The 15,547-nt window shown below is 37.6% G+C and overlaps 1 protein-coding gene across 1 annotated transcript; it reads left to right on the top strand.

Annotated features, from left to right (window-relative positions):
• Positions 1-5,239: 5,239 nt before the first annotated feature.
• MYCFIDRAFT_174901 (uncharacterized protein) lies at positions 5,240-15,403 on the top strand (the record flags this gene model as incomplete). Its single annotated transcript, XM_007928493.1, has 2 exons — positions 5,240-5,246; positions 14,946-15,403. The coding sequence occupies 2 exons, from the start codon at positions 5,240-5,242 to the stop codon at positions 15,401-15,403; spliced, it is 465 nt and encodes a 154-aa protein (XP_007926684.1).
• Positions 15,404-15,547: the final 144 nt, after the last annotated feature.

Genomic DNA, 15,547 nt, shown 5'->3' with positions numbered 1-15,547 from the left:
TACGGTTGTTATTGTTATTTCGTAATAAGCCGGCTATTATAATAGGGGGTAGGGCTAATAATGTATTATAGCCCCTTATAGTACGGATATAGCGGAATTAGTAGGTATCGGCTTAGTGTAATTGACTTAGTGTAGTAGGCCGTATAGAAGGCCTTGCTTAATAATTAGTACGGTTATTCTAATAGAATAGTACGTATAGATCCCGCCTCGGGCGCAATATAGTTAGATTAACGGTTTTCGTAGCTATACCGCTAAAAGCTTGAAATAAGGACTATCTAGCTACTGCCCTTAAAGGGTAGATCGAATACTATATAAGAAGGGTTATATTAGTAGGTAGATAGGGTAGTAGTAGATACAAGTAGTATTCGATAGAGAACTAGGAGGAGAAGGAGGAAGGTAGGCTAGTTAGCCTAACGCTAAGCGCTAAGCCCTGCCTAAGGCACTAAGACCCTAGCTTTACTCGGCCTAATTACATACTAGTTACGTATAGCCTCTTTAGCCCTAACATTAAACCGCAAGTCTAAACATTATATAGATAGACTTATCTAAGTATATAGTACCTATAGACCTTACTACCGCTATTTTGTTATATAATCCTTAGTAGGCGCGTCTACTTTATTCTAAAGCGTATATTCCTTATATTCCTTCTATTTCTTCTATTCTACTATATAGATTATATATAAAACTTAGTATAAGGCGTAAAAAAGGCAAAAAGGTAAAGAGAGTACGTACTAAGTAGTTAACTAAGATAGAGAGAGTAGGAAGAATAGTAGAACGCGTTATTTTAGGATACTAGGAACTATAGGCTAAATTAGTAAGTCTTAGTATACGAGAGGTCTATAGGACTAAAAAGATAACTAACTTATAATCGCGAGTCTATTAGCGATTAAGAGGCCGACTAGTACTAAATTAAGTAAGTCTTAAGAGCTAGCGCTAGCGGATTATTATTAAAAGAGGACCGAAATAGGGCTATTCTTACTAGTAGCGCTTATTAGCGTTATTACTATAAATATACTAAAGAGAATATCGCCTAATAAGGCAATACTACTATCCGGTAGTAACTGGGCTAAACGATTTCTAGCTCGGTATAACTTTAGTAAAGTAAAGTCTAAACTAATTAAGAGGTAGCGTAAGGAAGCCTATAATCCTTCGATAATAAAGGTATAGTTTAATCGGTTTAAGGCGATAGTAGAGTAACTAGGTATAAAGCCGCGGAATATATAGAATTTTAACGAAACCGGTTTTTAGATTTCTATTAGTAGTAACGAATACGTAGTTATAATAGATACGAAGCGGCGCGCCTAGACCGAATATAATACTAGTATACGTATATAACCGTAGTCGAGACTATTAACATATACGGCGAGGTAATTAAATATTAATTAATTATTAAAAGTATAATAGTTTAAGCGCGCTAGATACTAAGAGAAGGTAAGTCTATTACTAAGACTAAGTCTATTATCTAAGGCAATAATAAAGTTACTTACTAACTATACTATCGTTATTAGTTAAGGATAACTTCTTAATTACTATTAATAATAACGAGTCTAGTTATATAATAGACAATGCTATAATATACTATATCTATTAGTTTAAGCGTAAGATAAGACCTAAGGACCTAAACAAATAGAGTATACTACTATACGACAATTATAGCTTCTATTATTTTAAGAAATTTGCGGCCTTTACGAAGCGCTATTAAATTTAGTTATAGGGCCTATAACTATATACTTCGTACTTTATATAGCCTCTTAGCGTTATACTATTCTAAGTATATAGATTAAATTATAGACAAGCGGTCTTAGAGGCTATATATCGTAGTATTAGAAAACCTAGTATTCCTAAGTTTTTAGAAGCCCTTCTAGCTATTTAAGTAAAGACGTTTACTAACTATAATATAAGGGCCGTATTCTGTAAGATTGTAAGAAGGGTTATATTAGCAGGTAGATAGGATAGTAGTAGGTATAGGTAGTATTCGATAGAGAACTAGGAGGAGAAGGAGGAAGGTAGGCTAGTTAGCCTAACGCTAAGCGCTAAGCCCTGCCTAAGGCACTAAGACCCTGGCTTTACTCGGCCTAATTATATGCCAATTACGTATAGCCTCTTTAACCCTAATATACGCTTCCCTTCTAAAGGCCGCGCCCTCGTAGCCTATCTATGTTCTAATCTCGACCTCTATTACTACTAACTTAGCGAGTCTAATAAGCCGCTTAGCCGCGCTAAATTGAACACTTAACTACCTAATTATATAACTATGTCGAACCTTACCTCTAATATAACACAATATATAACTCTAACTACGCTATCCCTATATATAATAATATATAAAGTAATATATATCTATAAGAATTAAGGACTATCGACTAATTATAATACGAGCGCGTCTTCCCTACTATAATAGGTAGACGTACGAGGTATTATAGCCCTACCTCCGTTCTAAGTAATGTTATACTAAGTTCTTTGCGTCTACTCTTAAAAGACCTAGAAATGTCCGCTCCGAGGGTTGTTCTTATTATTACGAGGGCTATTATTTACTATCTTAGTTTTACTAGCCCTAATTAGTTAGGTTTAGTAGCCTTTAATTGTCAATCTTATCTTATCTTTTTAAAAAACACAGTTCGTCTAGTTTCTATAGGTAAAGGCTATTATAAGTGCAATAGTTAAGGTTCGCCTCGCTTAAAGGGTCGGAAAGATCGAAGAGTAACCTATTATCCGCAAGATCGACCCTAGCTAGCTTAGCTTTATAGTTTTTGCCCTTAGTTAGTCTATTAGTCGCTCAATCTTTTAACTTAGTTAAGGTTTTAATTAAACCCTTAATAGGTTTAATCTTTTAACTTAGTTAGTATAGTACTTTAGGCTCGTAGTATAGGTAAGGTTAGCAATAGCAGCGAGTAGGTAATATTAATAATAGCGGCGCTAGTCGTCTTAGCGCTAACTTTACCTTGCCTTTAATTTCCTTTAACTAGCAACGCTTTAACTAGCGACACACTCCGTAACACCGTTACTAATATAGCCGCGCCGGCCGCGCCGCCGTTATTATTATTATTACTATTTACGCGCGCGCGCGCCGTCCTCGCAGATCGCCTAGGCCTTAAGGCCTCGATAGAAGGAAGGAATAAGAGGGGGACCTAAATACTAGGAGAGGGGCCTTATAGGGCGCATTAGTAAAGAGGTAGAATCCTTAAAAGGGTAGGCGATTAGTTAATAGTTATAGCGCGCTTGTTGCTACTCGGTACGCGTTTACTATAGTAGTATAGTCTTATTATCCTTTATTACTAACAATTGCTTGCTTCTAATTAGTTAGCTTATAGCACCCCGGGGGTAGCATTAATCCTAGGCCTTTCTAGTAACATTATAGGCCATTAGGCTTCTTCTTGTTCTTGACGCTAGTCTAATACTTATCTAATAGCTCGGCTATATCCTCGAAGGAGTCTTTAGCCTCCTACGAGTCCTATTTAGGTAAATAGCCTTGCTATCTTAGGAGGTACTCCTTCTTGCCTTGCCTAGTCCGGTGCTTTAGGATACGTTCTATAGACTATAGCTCTTCGCTATTAGCTAGTATGTCCTCGGATTTAGCAGGTGCTTTATCCCCTTCGCGTAGGTAGTACGGCTTAAGGAGGGATATATAGAAGGTATCGTAGATAGTATAATAAGGGGAAAGCTACAACTAATAGGCCTATACGGAAGAGCCCTTAACTTCTTAAATGCGGAATAGGCTAATGTATCTTAGTGCGAGCTTAGGCCTTGTTCTATTATTAGGTAATAGGTGTTTGCGGATACGGAGGTTCTTCGTACTAAGTATAACTATATCGCCTTGTTTAAAGGTTATTAGTATATAGCGCTTATCGTAGTAGGTCTTTTAGTACTCTTAAGCCTTTGTTAGCTTCTCAGCTATCTTAGTATAGATTTCTCGTATCTTCTAGACACGTTCTATTGCCGATAGTGTCTCTAGTACTTAACGCGCTTCCCTTTCCTTACGCTCGGCCTCGAGCGAGGTAAATAGATCTTATAGTAACGCGGCGTTTTGGCCTATTATAGCTATATATAGTAAAACCTTAGTAGATAAATGCACACTATTGTTATATACAAATTCTGTAGGCTATAAGAGGTTAACCCAATCCTCGGGGTTCTTATTAATATAGCTACGTAGGTACTGCTATAGGGTAGTATTCTGCCTCTCTGTTTAACTGTTAGTCTATAGATAGAAGGCTATTAATAGCCGATGCTTTAGTCTTAGCTATAGGCATATCTCGCTCTAATAATGCGATATTAGTATCGATCTACAATTAGATACTATCCCCTTAGGGGTTCCCTAATAGGTATAGAAGATATTGTTCTATAGCGCCTCTACTATATTAATAGCAGTCTAATCCTTCCGCGCCGGGATATATCGAGCGCCCTTAGTAAACCGATCTACTATAATAAGGATAGTATTATACATATCCTTGCTGCCCCTACGCTTAGTAGGAGGAAGGCCTATAATAAAGTCTATTATAAGCTCTGCGAATAGCTTCCTAGGAACAGGAAGTAAAGACAACTCGCTAAATAGCAGGTGCTTTAGTACTTTAATACGCTAGTATACTATATAGGTCTGCATATATTCTTTTATATACCGCTTACTATTTAGCTAGTAGTATATACGCGATAGTAGCTCGTACGACCTCTCTATACTATAGTAACTAGCAAGCTTACTATTATAGTGTCGCTTTAAAAGCTCTTATCTAATCGATTGTTTAGCGGGGATATAGTATCTGCCCTTAAACTTTAAGTAACCTTTATCGTCGATCGACTAACTATTACTCTTACTAGATCGAGTCGCTCGTCTACTTACAAGCCTATTAATACGCTCGATAGCAAAGGCGTCCCTCTACTAAGCATATAATAGCTTATCTATAAACGATTAACTATCCCTATTCGTAAGGTTATTTAATAGCACCCTCGCTATCGAACGAGGTACGCATTATATATATCTAATAGCACTAGCAGCTAGAACTACTATAACCTCTTCTATAGTGCTGTCGCTATATAGGCTATTACTATAGATAGCAATGTCCTTAATCGAGTTATTATAGCTCGAGCGATCTACGTCCTTTCTTTTAACGTATACTAGAAGAACGACAACTCCGCTATAGTATTCGTTACCGCCGCGGGGTCTAGAGGTCCGCTTATCCTACGCTTGCTTATTAACAATATAGGCTATAGCAATCTTATACTATAGGGTTAGAAACAAAGAATTAATATGTTAGGTCTCGCTATCGTAATTAGGTCGCCTCGATAGGCTATTAGTAGGGTTACTTACGCCTAGCTAGTATAATATATTAAAATCGAACCTAGCGAGGTAGACGGCCTATCTAGCCTATCGACCTATAACCCTTATAACCTTAGTAATGCTACGCAGGTTGTTATAGTCTATATAGACCTAGATAGTGTGCTATACACTATCGAGATAGTAGCGCTAGTGCTTAAAGGCTTCTACGATTGCTAAGAGCTCTTACTCGTAGGTCTCGTAACGACGCTTAGCATTAATTATCTTCCTCGAGAAGAAGGCAATCGGGTACTAATAATAGTCCTTATCCGATTGTTATAAAATAATAGCTAATATAGCAAACTGTAAAGCGTTAGTCTTAATACGAATTAGTTTGCTTAGTACGAAGTAGTATAATAAGGGGACTTTAGTAAATCGCTCCTTTAAACCGTTAAAAGCAGCTTATACTCTATTAGTCTATTTAAACTCTCTAGTTAGGTTGGCCTTAGTTTTAGTAAGCTTAGTTAATAGCATTATATGCCTCGAATAGCCCTTAATAAACCGACGGTAGAAGTTAGCAAAACCTAGGAATAATTAAAGCTCCTTAATACTAGTAGGCGTTAGCTACTTAGTAATTGTTTTAATCCGGTTAGGATTAGCCTTAATACCCTCGGTTAATACGAGGAAGCTAAGGAAGGCTACCTCTTTAGTAGCGAAGGTGCATTTAGAAGGCTTATAATATAGGCTATATGTTCTTAGGCGATCGAGTACCTTACGGACTATAGCCTAGTGCTCCGCAATATTAGGTAAGTGTATATAAACTAGGATGTTATCTAGGTAAACTATATAGAGGTAATCTAATAGGCCTAATAGGGCCCGATTAATATAGGACTAGAATGTTATAGGGGCGTTAGCTAGCCTAAATAGTATAACTAAGTACTCGAAATAGCTATAGCGAGTGCGGAAGGCTATTTTCTATTTATCGCCCTTACGAATGCAGATACGATAGTACGCATCCTTAATGTCTAATATAGTATAGAAATAGGCGCTAGAAAGGCGATCGAGGGTCTTATTAATAAGCGGAAGTAGATAGCGGTCTTTAATAGTAACAGCGTTAAGCCTACGATAGTCGATATATAGGCGTAGGCTACTATCCTTCTTCGGTACAAATAGGATAGGTGCACTAGTAGGGCTATTGCTATACTAAATTCGACTATTAGCTAGGTTCTTATCTAGGTACTTACGTAACATAGTAAGTTCTCGTTTACTAAGGTTATAGAGGGGCCTAAAGGGGACCTCTTTGCCCTCTATAATATTAATCTTATAATTAGTCTCTTTAAATATAGGCAATGTCGATGCTAGGTAGTATTTGAATATATTAATATAAGTCTCGCGAATAACCTATAGGATACGAGCGAGTTAATTAGGGTCTATACTATTAGGGGGTATAGGTTTATCGTTATTACCTAATAGGTCGACGGTTGGGTTAGCTATAGCAGGTATTAGGTTGCCGATAAATAGGACCCTAATATTATTAGGGCACTCGCTAGCGTCGATATATTTAATATCCTCTTTCCTAGCGATTCTAAATCGCTACTATTAGCTGCCTAAGTCTATAACTATAGCATAGTGCTTAAGAACAGGATTGCTAATAATAATATCGGATAGAAGGTTGTCTATATCTACTGCGTAGGCAGTGAAATCTAGTAAGCGTTTATTGCCGAGGTCGTCTTTTAGAACTATAGGAACATAGTAGGCCCTATAGGTCAAGTGCTGAGCGTTATTAAACTAAGCAAGGGTTAGTATATTAGTTCTAGGCAATTGTCGAAGGTCTAATTGCTTAGCTAGGCGATAGCTAATAAGGGCACTAACTAAATTTCCTAGATCTAGTATAACCTTAGTTTTATAATTGTTGCTATACGTGTCCCGTATAAGACAGGTACGTATAATAGCTAGTACAATATCGATAGTCTTACGCCGTACAAGGCTAATAGTTAGTGCGGCGCTTATTCTTTTTTCGAAGGTTAGCCTATAGGGGTAGCGTTAGCTACTAAAAGGTGCTTTCGGTGCTTAGCGGTAGCACGGTTAATCCGGGCCTAGTCCTTAGGTTTGTCGCATTAGCCTAGTAGGTAGCTAGTGCTATTACAATTAAAGCACTTCAATCCGGTTAGGAGGTTGCTATAGCTGCTGCTATTATTAGTCGAGCGATTAGCGTTATAAGAATACGAGCCCCTTCTACGGCCCCTATCGCGGCCTCCTCTATATAGCCGCCGGCTACGGCCTCTTCCTCGGTCGTTGTTACTATTTCTATTATTAGCATTATTATTGTTCTAGTAGGAACCTTAGTTTCCTCCGCGGCTACTACGGCTACTACGGTTGGTACTAGTTAGTCGGATCCTTAATTCTAGTCGTTATTAGAGCTATATAGCTCGTTTAGCTGTTTCTACTTCGACTATAAATTAAATGCGTATAAGATTAGTCTATTCGAATACACGGCGGCGGTCTAATTTAAGGACTAATTCCTATCGCAATTTAGGGCGTATTTCGGAAATCTAGATAGAGTCGGTCTTAGCTAGCAAATCGTCCTTAAGAGTCTTTAAATAGGCCTTAAATAAACGAGCTAATTAATTAGTCTTTTGCTTAGCTCGAAGGTACTAGTCCTAAGCGTATTATTGCCTTAGTATAGGGTTTCTAAGGGTGTCTAGCATAATAGTTTTGTAGGTTTGCTACTAAACAGCGGTTTAATTATCGAGGGAGTCGAAATAGTTATCCTAGGTGCGCTTTAGGTCGCTATCGATGTACTATATAGCGTAGACGACTAATAAGTAGTTATCTAGAAGAGCTCTTAGTGCATTTCGCTAATTAAGCTTATAGTTACGAATATAGATAAATAGATATTTCATTTGCCTGTTGTAGTGCCTTTCGGCCTATATAGGTCTGTTTCTATATATTGTTTTTTAGGTAGGAAACCAACTTAGTTAGTGAAAACCTCCCTCCTATCCTATTTATAAGTGTTAATCTTCCTCGTTTCCTTGTTTTCCTTCCTCTAGGGTACACTAGTGTTATAGTTGTTACCCTCTAACTACCTTGCCTACTACCCTGCCCTTCTTTCCCCCTCTTCTTCCCTCCTTCTTATCTACTCCTTAGTTTCCCTTGCTAGTACGAATTGTTGTATAAATCCCTGTTTAATAATCCACTTTACTATCCTCTTTAGGTCTTCTTTGCTCTAGATTAGCTTGTCGTATTCCCTTTCTATTGCTTTTAGTCTCTAATTACTTCTGCCTTCTAACTATTAAAGGCAGACTAGCAGTATATACTCAGGGTTCTAAGATTAGTAGCTATATTAGCAAGCTCTACTTTCAATTCCTAGGACGTTTCTTCTAAACAGGTAAGATCTAAGTCTAATGTGTTTAGATCTGATTTGGATAGCTAGGCTTACCTCGGCCCTATTTAGGTCCTTATAGAGCTAGTAGTTATATTAACCAAATTTAATTAGTGCCTTTAGGGTTCCTAGTCTAACTTATGTTTTATTCTATTCCTGCTCCTATAGGTATCTAGCAATTGATTCTACTAGGCTTTGTTTCTCTCCCTTTAGCTTGTCTTCCTTTAGCCTTATATTTAGTCCCTAAAGCTCTTTCTCTAGCATTTCTCTTATTAAGACTCTATATTGCTCTAGGTCTTTAACTTTCTAGGGAGTTATTTATAGTCTGTCTCGCCTCCTAGTCCTAATGCACTAGGCTTTTATCTTGTCTAGTACCTTTTAGATAGTCTGTTAGGCTAGGTATTCTATTGTCTTTGCTATATATTAGTGTCTTAGTCCCTTAAAGTATTGTTTAACTAGTAGGATCCCTAATTCCATTTCTACTACCCTTGTTAGTATAGTTTTGTATACTCCTAGGATTTTCTTTAGGCTTTAGGTTTAGGACCTACTAACTAGTTGCTCAATCCTCTTTAGTGTTTTCTCCTAAGCTATCTATATCTATACTCTATATAGTATTGCTAGCTTAACAATTGCTTTATATATAACTTTAGCTTTCTCGAATATAGCCCCCTATATAGAGGCTATAAGCCTATTAATAGATTATATATTAGCATCTGCCCTCTACTTTACCTTCTTTACTTATAGTCCCTAATTCAGTTTTAGATCTAGCTAGATCCCTAGTACCCTAAGCTCTACTAATAGTTGGGTTTTAAAGCCTTAGATAGTGATTGATTGCTTTATATTATAGGTTAATTTAGCCTTACTAAAGTAGATAAGCTAGTACTTTTCTAGGGCGAATTTTGCTCTATGCCTCCTTGCCTATTTTTTATACTCCTAGTGCTTCTCTTCTAGGATCTTACAGTTAGTTTCTATTATCTTAGACTAGGCTAGGATGTTTGTGTCGTCTACAAATCCTAATGCTAATATGTTTTTTAATTCTAGGAGTAGGAGTAGGTCTACTATAAAGATAAGGAAGAGGATTAGGGAGAGTATTGATCCTTAGGGGATTCCCTTTTTAGTTAGTATTAGGTTTGATTTGAATTTGCCTAGAATAAGCTATATTGATCTTTCCTATAGGAAGGACTAGATAAATTGGACTATCTAGTTTAGTATAGCTTTCTATTTAAGTATATATAGGAGCCTTTTATAAGAGATATTGTTAAAGGCTCCTAAAATGTTAAGGGAGAGGAGGGTTGCTACCTAGTTTTAACTATAGTACTAGATATGCTTAATCTGTTCTGTAATTAGTTCTATAGCTATTAGTATTAACCTCTTCTTTCTTCCTCCTATCTAGCCTTTAGGAAGGATGTTCCTTTCCTCGGTAAAGGTTGTTAGCCTTTTAGCGACAATTTTTTCTAGTATCTTGCCTATTGTATTAAGTAGGGCTATTAGTCTATAGGCCTTAAGCTATATATAGTCTTCCTTCTAGGGCTTTCTTAGCACTACTGTTAGGGACTTCCTAAATAGTCTTAGGTAGTATCCTAGTGCTAGGCTTTATAAAAAGATATTGGCTAGTACTAGGGCTAGCCCCTTCCTATATACTTTTAGAAGTTTGTTGTAGATCTTGTCTTCTCCTAGTACCTTATTGCCTAGAATTTTCTTTAGGATCCCTTTAATGGTTTCGGGTTTAACCTAGGTGTCTCTTAGTATACCTAGTAGTAGAGTCTCTTATTCTGTCTCCTTTATGTCTAATAGGTCTGCTTATACTTTTCTATAGAAGAAGTATTGGCCTAGGGCTCTTGCTTTCCCTTCTATTATAGTCTATATTTGTCCTTATTAGTCTATAATGTCCGGGAATTATAGTAGCATATCCTTATCCTGTTTAGGTCTCCTTGCCTATTTAGCTATCCTCTATATCTCCTCTAGTTTCTTTATAATTATTCCTATTATAGATCTCTATTCTTATATCTTATCTTTCTTAATCTAGATCTTCTTTTCCTAGTAGGCTTTGTTATAGTTGTCCTATACTTCCTAGGTATAGGTTTGTGTCTACTGCCTCCTAGCCTTCCTTGCTGCTTTAACCTTCCTTATACACTCGCTAGTCTAGTATAGTTGCTAGTATAGTAAATGTTTCTTTACTAAGGTATGCTTTCTAGCTACCTATTTTAGGATTCCTATTAGTTCTTCCACTGCCTTATTAATGTCCTCTAGCCTTAGTAGGTACTTTGTTAAGAGTTCCTCTAGTTTTAGGTCCCTTTCTAGTTCCTCCCTAATCCTACCCTATTAGGCACCTTTCTAGTTAAGCTTCTCCTCTAGTTCCCTTTCCTAATTAGCTTAGATATTTAGCTCAATCTGTACCGGGAAGTAGTCTAATAATTCTTCTAGTTCCTAGTTGATCCTATATCTTGTAATCCTGTTCCTAATCTAATATAATGCAAAGTATAGGTCTAGTGTACTACTACTTCCTCTTGCCTCCTAAGTAATTAGTCCCTTTAGGGTAACAATTTCTATTCCTTCCCTCTCTAATATATCAATTAGTCTTCCTGCTAGGAAGTAGTAAGCTAGGGTAAAGTCTAAGCCTTAGAGGGGGTAGTAGAGGTTAAAATCCCTAAGTAGGATTTAGTAGGTGTTCCCCTAGATAACTCTAGGTAGTCTTTCTAGGGTTTTCAGTTAGGTACTACTTCTTAAGTCTAGTAGTAGGTTGTATATACAGTAGACTTAGAGTATACCTTAGGATATCTCTACTTAAACTAATAGTAGGTCCCTATCTTCCTATAGTATAGCCTACTAGGTTTCTGTATCTATCTCCTTACTAATATAGATACATGTCCTTAGGGCTCCCTAGTTGTAGATAATTAGGTAGTATCTTAGGTCTTTGACTGTTGCTAGTCTCTTTATATATAGGTTGAGCTAGGGCTCTTAGATTGCAATAATGTAATGTTCTTTTAGGTTTAGTACTTAAAGGAAGCTCCTCTATACCTTGTCTTTGCTCTTATTAATATTGTACTATATAATGTTTAGTAATATTGCAATGTTTATTAGGTTTTATCTATATTATTGCCCTATAAGTTTTCCTTTAGTCTTCCCTTACTTTAGACTAATATTTAACTAAGCTTTATCTGCCCTACTTCCTTTCCTATAATATTAAGGTATCTTAGTCTCCCTAGTTGCTAGTAACTCTCTTGTGCTAGTAAGGCTCTAAATATAAACCTATTATCTTGTCTAGACCTCTTTTGTAGTACTTAGCTAGGTTGCTTCTATACCTAGCTGCCCTAGCTCGTTGTATATCTTTTTAGTATATTGATTCTAGCTTCCTTTGCCTTCCTAGCTGCCTGTATTCTTACTAGGCATTCCTTCGCCTAAGAGGGGTATCTTTTAGTATAGTATGCATATCTTGCTTCTCCCTTATATGCTTTACATTCTTTAACCTAGTAATCCCCTATACAATAAGAGCAGGTGTTAGTTGTTTTTGTACACTTAGCCGCTAAGTGTCTATAGTGCTAACATTTGAAGCACTGCATTATCCTATAGTTACTTCTATATATCTCTGTTTCTAATCTTTTAAAGTCCTAGAACAACCCCTAGTCTAGCACTATATTAGCTTGCTCTGTACTCCCTACCTAGATAATTAGGGAAGACTGCTTCTTAGTCTCTTCGATTTTCCTTTTAATCTATACTACTTTTGTAATCTTTAGGCCTAGGTATATAGCTTAGTTTTATCTCTATAGGCTCTTAATATCCTGTTCTTCCTTAAAGCTTCTTATTATGCTATAGGCTATAATTATAAATTGCTGTTAGGAGACCTTTGCTGTTTTCCCTATCTTAGTTGTCTATTCTTTTTGTGTTTCTAGCTTCTTTTTGTCCTACTCTTATACTATAAACAGCTTGATTACCCCTTTACCTTCGTTCCTAGCCCTAATTACCTCTTTAACTGTAATTCTTTCTATAATCTCTTTCCCTATAAGTCCTTAGATTTCCTTTTGCTCCTATAGGTCCGTAATATAGACTCTAACTACTGTCCTCGGGGGTTTTAGCGCTTCCTAACTAGCTACTACTACCTAGGTACGGTAGTTTAGGCTTGTCTCCTATTGTTTCTTCGTAATCTTTACTACGACTGTATTAGCTACCTTTGTAATTACGTAGCTTACCTAGTTGTAGATTGCTTTTAGTCCTCTAAGGAGTTCTAAGATTATTATCCTATATGCCCTCTTAGGGGTTCTTCTATCTTCCGCCTTTAGCACCTCCTCTACCCTAGTATATAGTGCTTTCTATTCGTCCTCCCTTTCTTCTTAACTATCTTCCCTTCGTCTCTAATTGTTCGCTGCTATCTTTTGCCTTACCTACTAACATAACCCTTCTTATATAGTATTAGTTACGAATATAGTCGTTATATTGCTTTCGACTAGAGCTATTAAACACAGTGCAGTCCTTAAGTTTAGCATCCTTCTTTTAAATAGTTAGTAAGGAAGGCCCTACTATTAGCTTAGTATTAGTAGCTAGGGCTTCCTATAGGTAGTAAATTTCGAGGAGGTTATCCTTTAGCTATTATTCTTAGCGTAGAGTAGTAAGCCTGTTTTAGGTAGCTTCCTAAAGTCTCGCTACTAGCTAGGGGCTAAAGGCTAGTTAGCTATATCGACGGTTTACAATATTGCTAAGAATGTCGTTAATAGGCAACGAGGGGTTATCCCCTTCGATTGTAGGTTCTTCGGCAGGCCCTCTAGTAGGCTCTTTAGTAGGAGGCACTTTAGCAGGTACTTTAGTAGGCACTTTAGTAGGCACTTTAGTAGGTACTATACTACTAGCGTTGTCGTTGCTAGCGCTACTAGCGGCAGCACGGTTGTTATTACTTCGTAATAAACCGGCTATTATAATAAGGGGTAATACTAATAATGTATTATAGGCCCCTATAGTGCGGATATAGCGGAATTAGCGAGTATCGGTCTAGTGCAATTAACTTAGTATAATAGGCCGTATAGAAGGCCTTACTTAATAATTAGTACGGTTGTTTTAGTAGAGTAGTACATATATAGGTCCCGTTCTTCGGGCGCAATATAGTTAGATTAACGGTTTTCGTAGCTATACCGCTAAAAGCTTGAAATAAGGACTATCTAGCTACTACCCTTAAAGGGTAGATCGAATACTATATAAGAAGGGTTATATTAGTAGGTAGATAGGATAGTAGTAGGTATAGGTAGTATTCGATAGAGAACTAGGAGGAGAAGGAGGAAGGCAGGCTAGTTAGCCTAACGCTAAGCGCTAAGCCCTGCCTAAGGCACTAAGACCCTAGCTTTACTCGGCCTAATTATATACTAATTACGTATAGCCTCTTTAACCCTAATAAAGATAGGCTTATTTCTAATTAATAGGGAGCTTCCCTACTATTATATTCGAGATTAGTATAGCGCTATAGACTATAATTAGAACTAGTAGGCAGTTAAGGGCGAATTAGTATAGAAGGAAGCAGCGAAGCCTAATATAAAAAATCGCTCGTAGTAGTAGATACCGCTTAGTAGAAATACCTCGTATTAGTTAAGCGAGAACGTTTATCTAATCCTATTACTATCGATCTAGATAGGTAGTATTCCGCTAATACTCGCTACTATTTAAGGGACCTATAATTACTTAGGGTATACTATCGTCGCTATCTCTATAGATTCGGATACTAAACTCTAAATTACTTAGAAGTAATATCGGATTTAAGTTGCCTTAGTAGTAGGGGCCCCTAGCGAAGTAGGTCGCCTAGTTAGCCGCCTATTTAGCTATATAACGTAATATCTTAAGGACTCCCGCGGAGGCTATATATAGCAGAATAATATATTATATATTAATATATAAATAATAGAACTATACTATTCTTACTGCTTAGTCTCTAACCCTTATAGCTATAAAGGCACTATTATAGCTACTAGTAGCAAGAATAGCCCTACTAAGTTAGAAGATATATAGGATAGTAGTTAATTATTTAATAAGGAGGTAGCGATTATATAATAGATATATAGGCTAATAAGTATAGTAATTAATAATATAGTAGATACAAGGTATACGCGGAGGCCGTTAGTCTGCTTCTACGGTCTAATTTAAGGTCTATAGTAGGCTATATAGTCGCGATTTACTCGAAAACTACTACTTCTTAAATGTAATTATACTTGCTATTAACTTCCTAGCTTGCATGCTCTACAATGTACGGTAGTGTCGAGATTTACGTGTGGCCTACTAACAAATCGCGATTTTACGTATAGCCGAAATCTCCGAGCGCAGGCGAGGGGTGTGGCGGTTGAGGCAACCCCGGACAGGAACCAAAACTGTCCCTCCTTTCCCAGCCAATCGAATCCGATTTGGCCAACGGGAGGTCGCTCCGAACTCCTTCACCCAGCTTTTGCCAAGGCATCTCTTCTTCGTCCTCTTACAGTAATACTACTTCTGCATACCCTCATTCCTGGCAATCATCCTCCACACTATCCAGATTCAGATCCTGGTATTTAATTCAGGAGCTCAACATGGGCCCGACATGCCAAAATTCTCCATCGATGGCTGGTCTATTTTGCCACTCTTCTCCACTGCCAGAGTACAGACCATGCGCAAGAACACGAAGACCAGCATCTACATTCTTCCGCATGGACTACCTTCAGTCGAGTCCATGGCCCTCCAGCTCCTTCTTAGTCCACTCCCACAATCTCCTCGCCATCACCTCATTATTCGCCAATCCTTCCTCCGCTCTCTTCCCAGTAGGCTCATAACACCCACCACTCTCCACCAATCCACCTTCAGCCACAGCAGCCCAGATCTGATTCTTGACGCCCTCTACCAGACTCCCGACTTTCTTCGGCGCAGTCTCCGTAACCAGATGTCGAATCTGTTCATCCCCTGGCTCGCGATGAAAC

This window comes from Pseudocercospora fijiensis (assembly GCF_000340215.1).
Source record: "Pseudocercospora fijiensis CIRAD86 unplaced genomic scaffold MYCFIscaffold_4, whole genome shotgun sequence".
Lineage (NCBI taxonomy): Eukaryota > Fungi > Ascomycota > Dothideomycetes > Mycosphaerellales > Mycosphaerellaceae > Pseudocercospora > Pseudocercospora fijiensis.
Note: the sequence above shows the minus strand (reverse complement) of the source record. Positions and strands in the feature narration are given on the sequence as shown.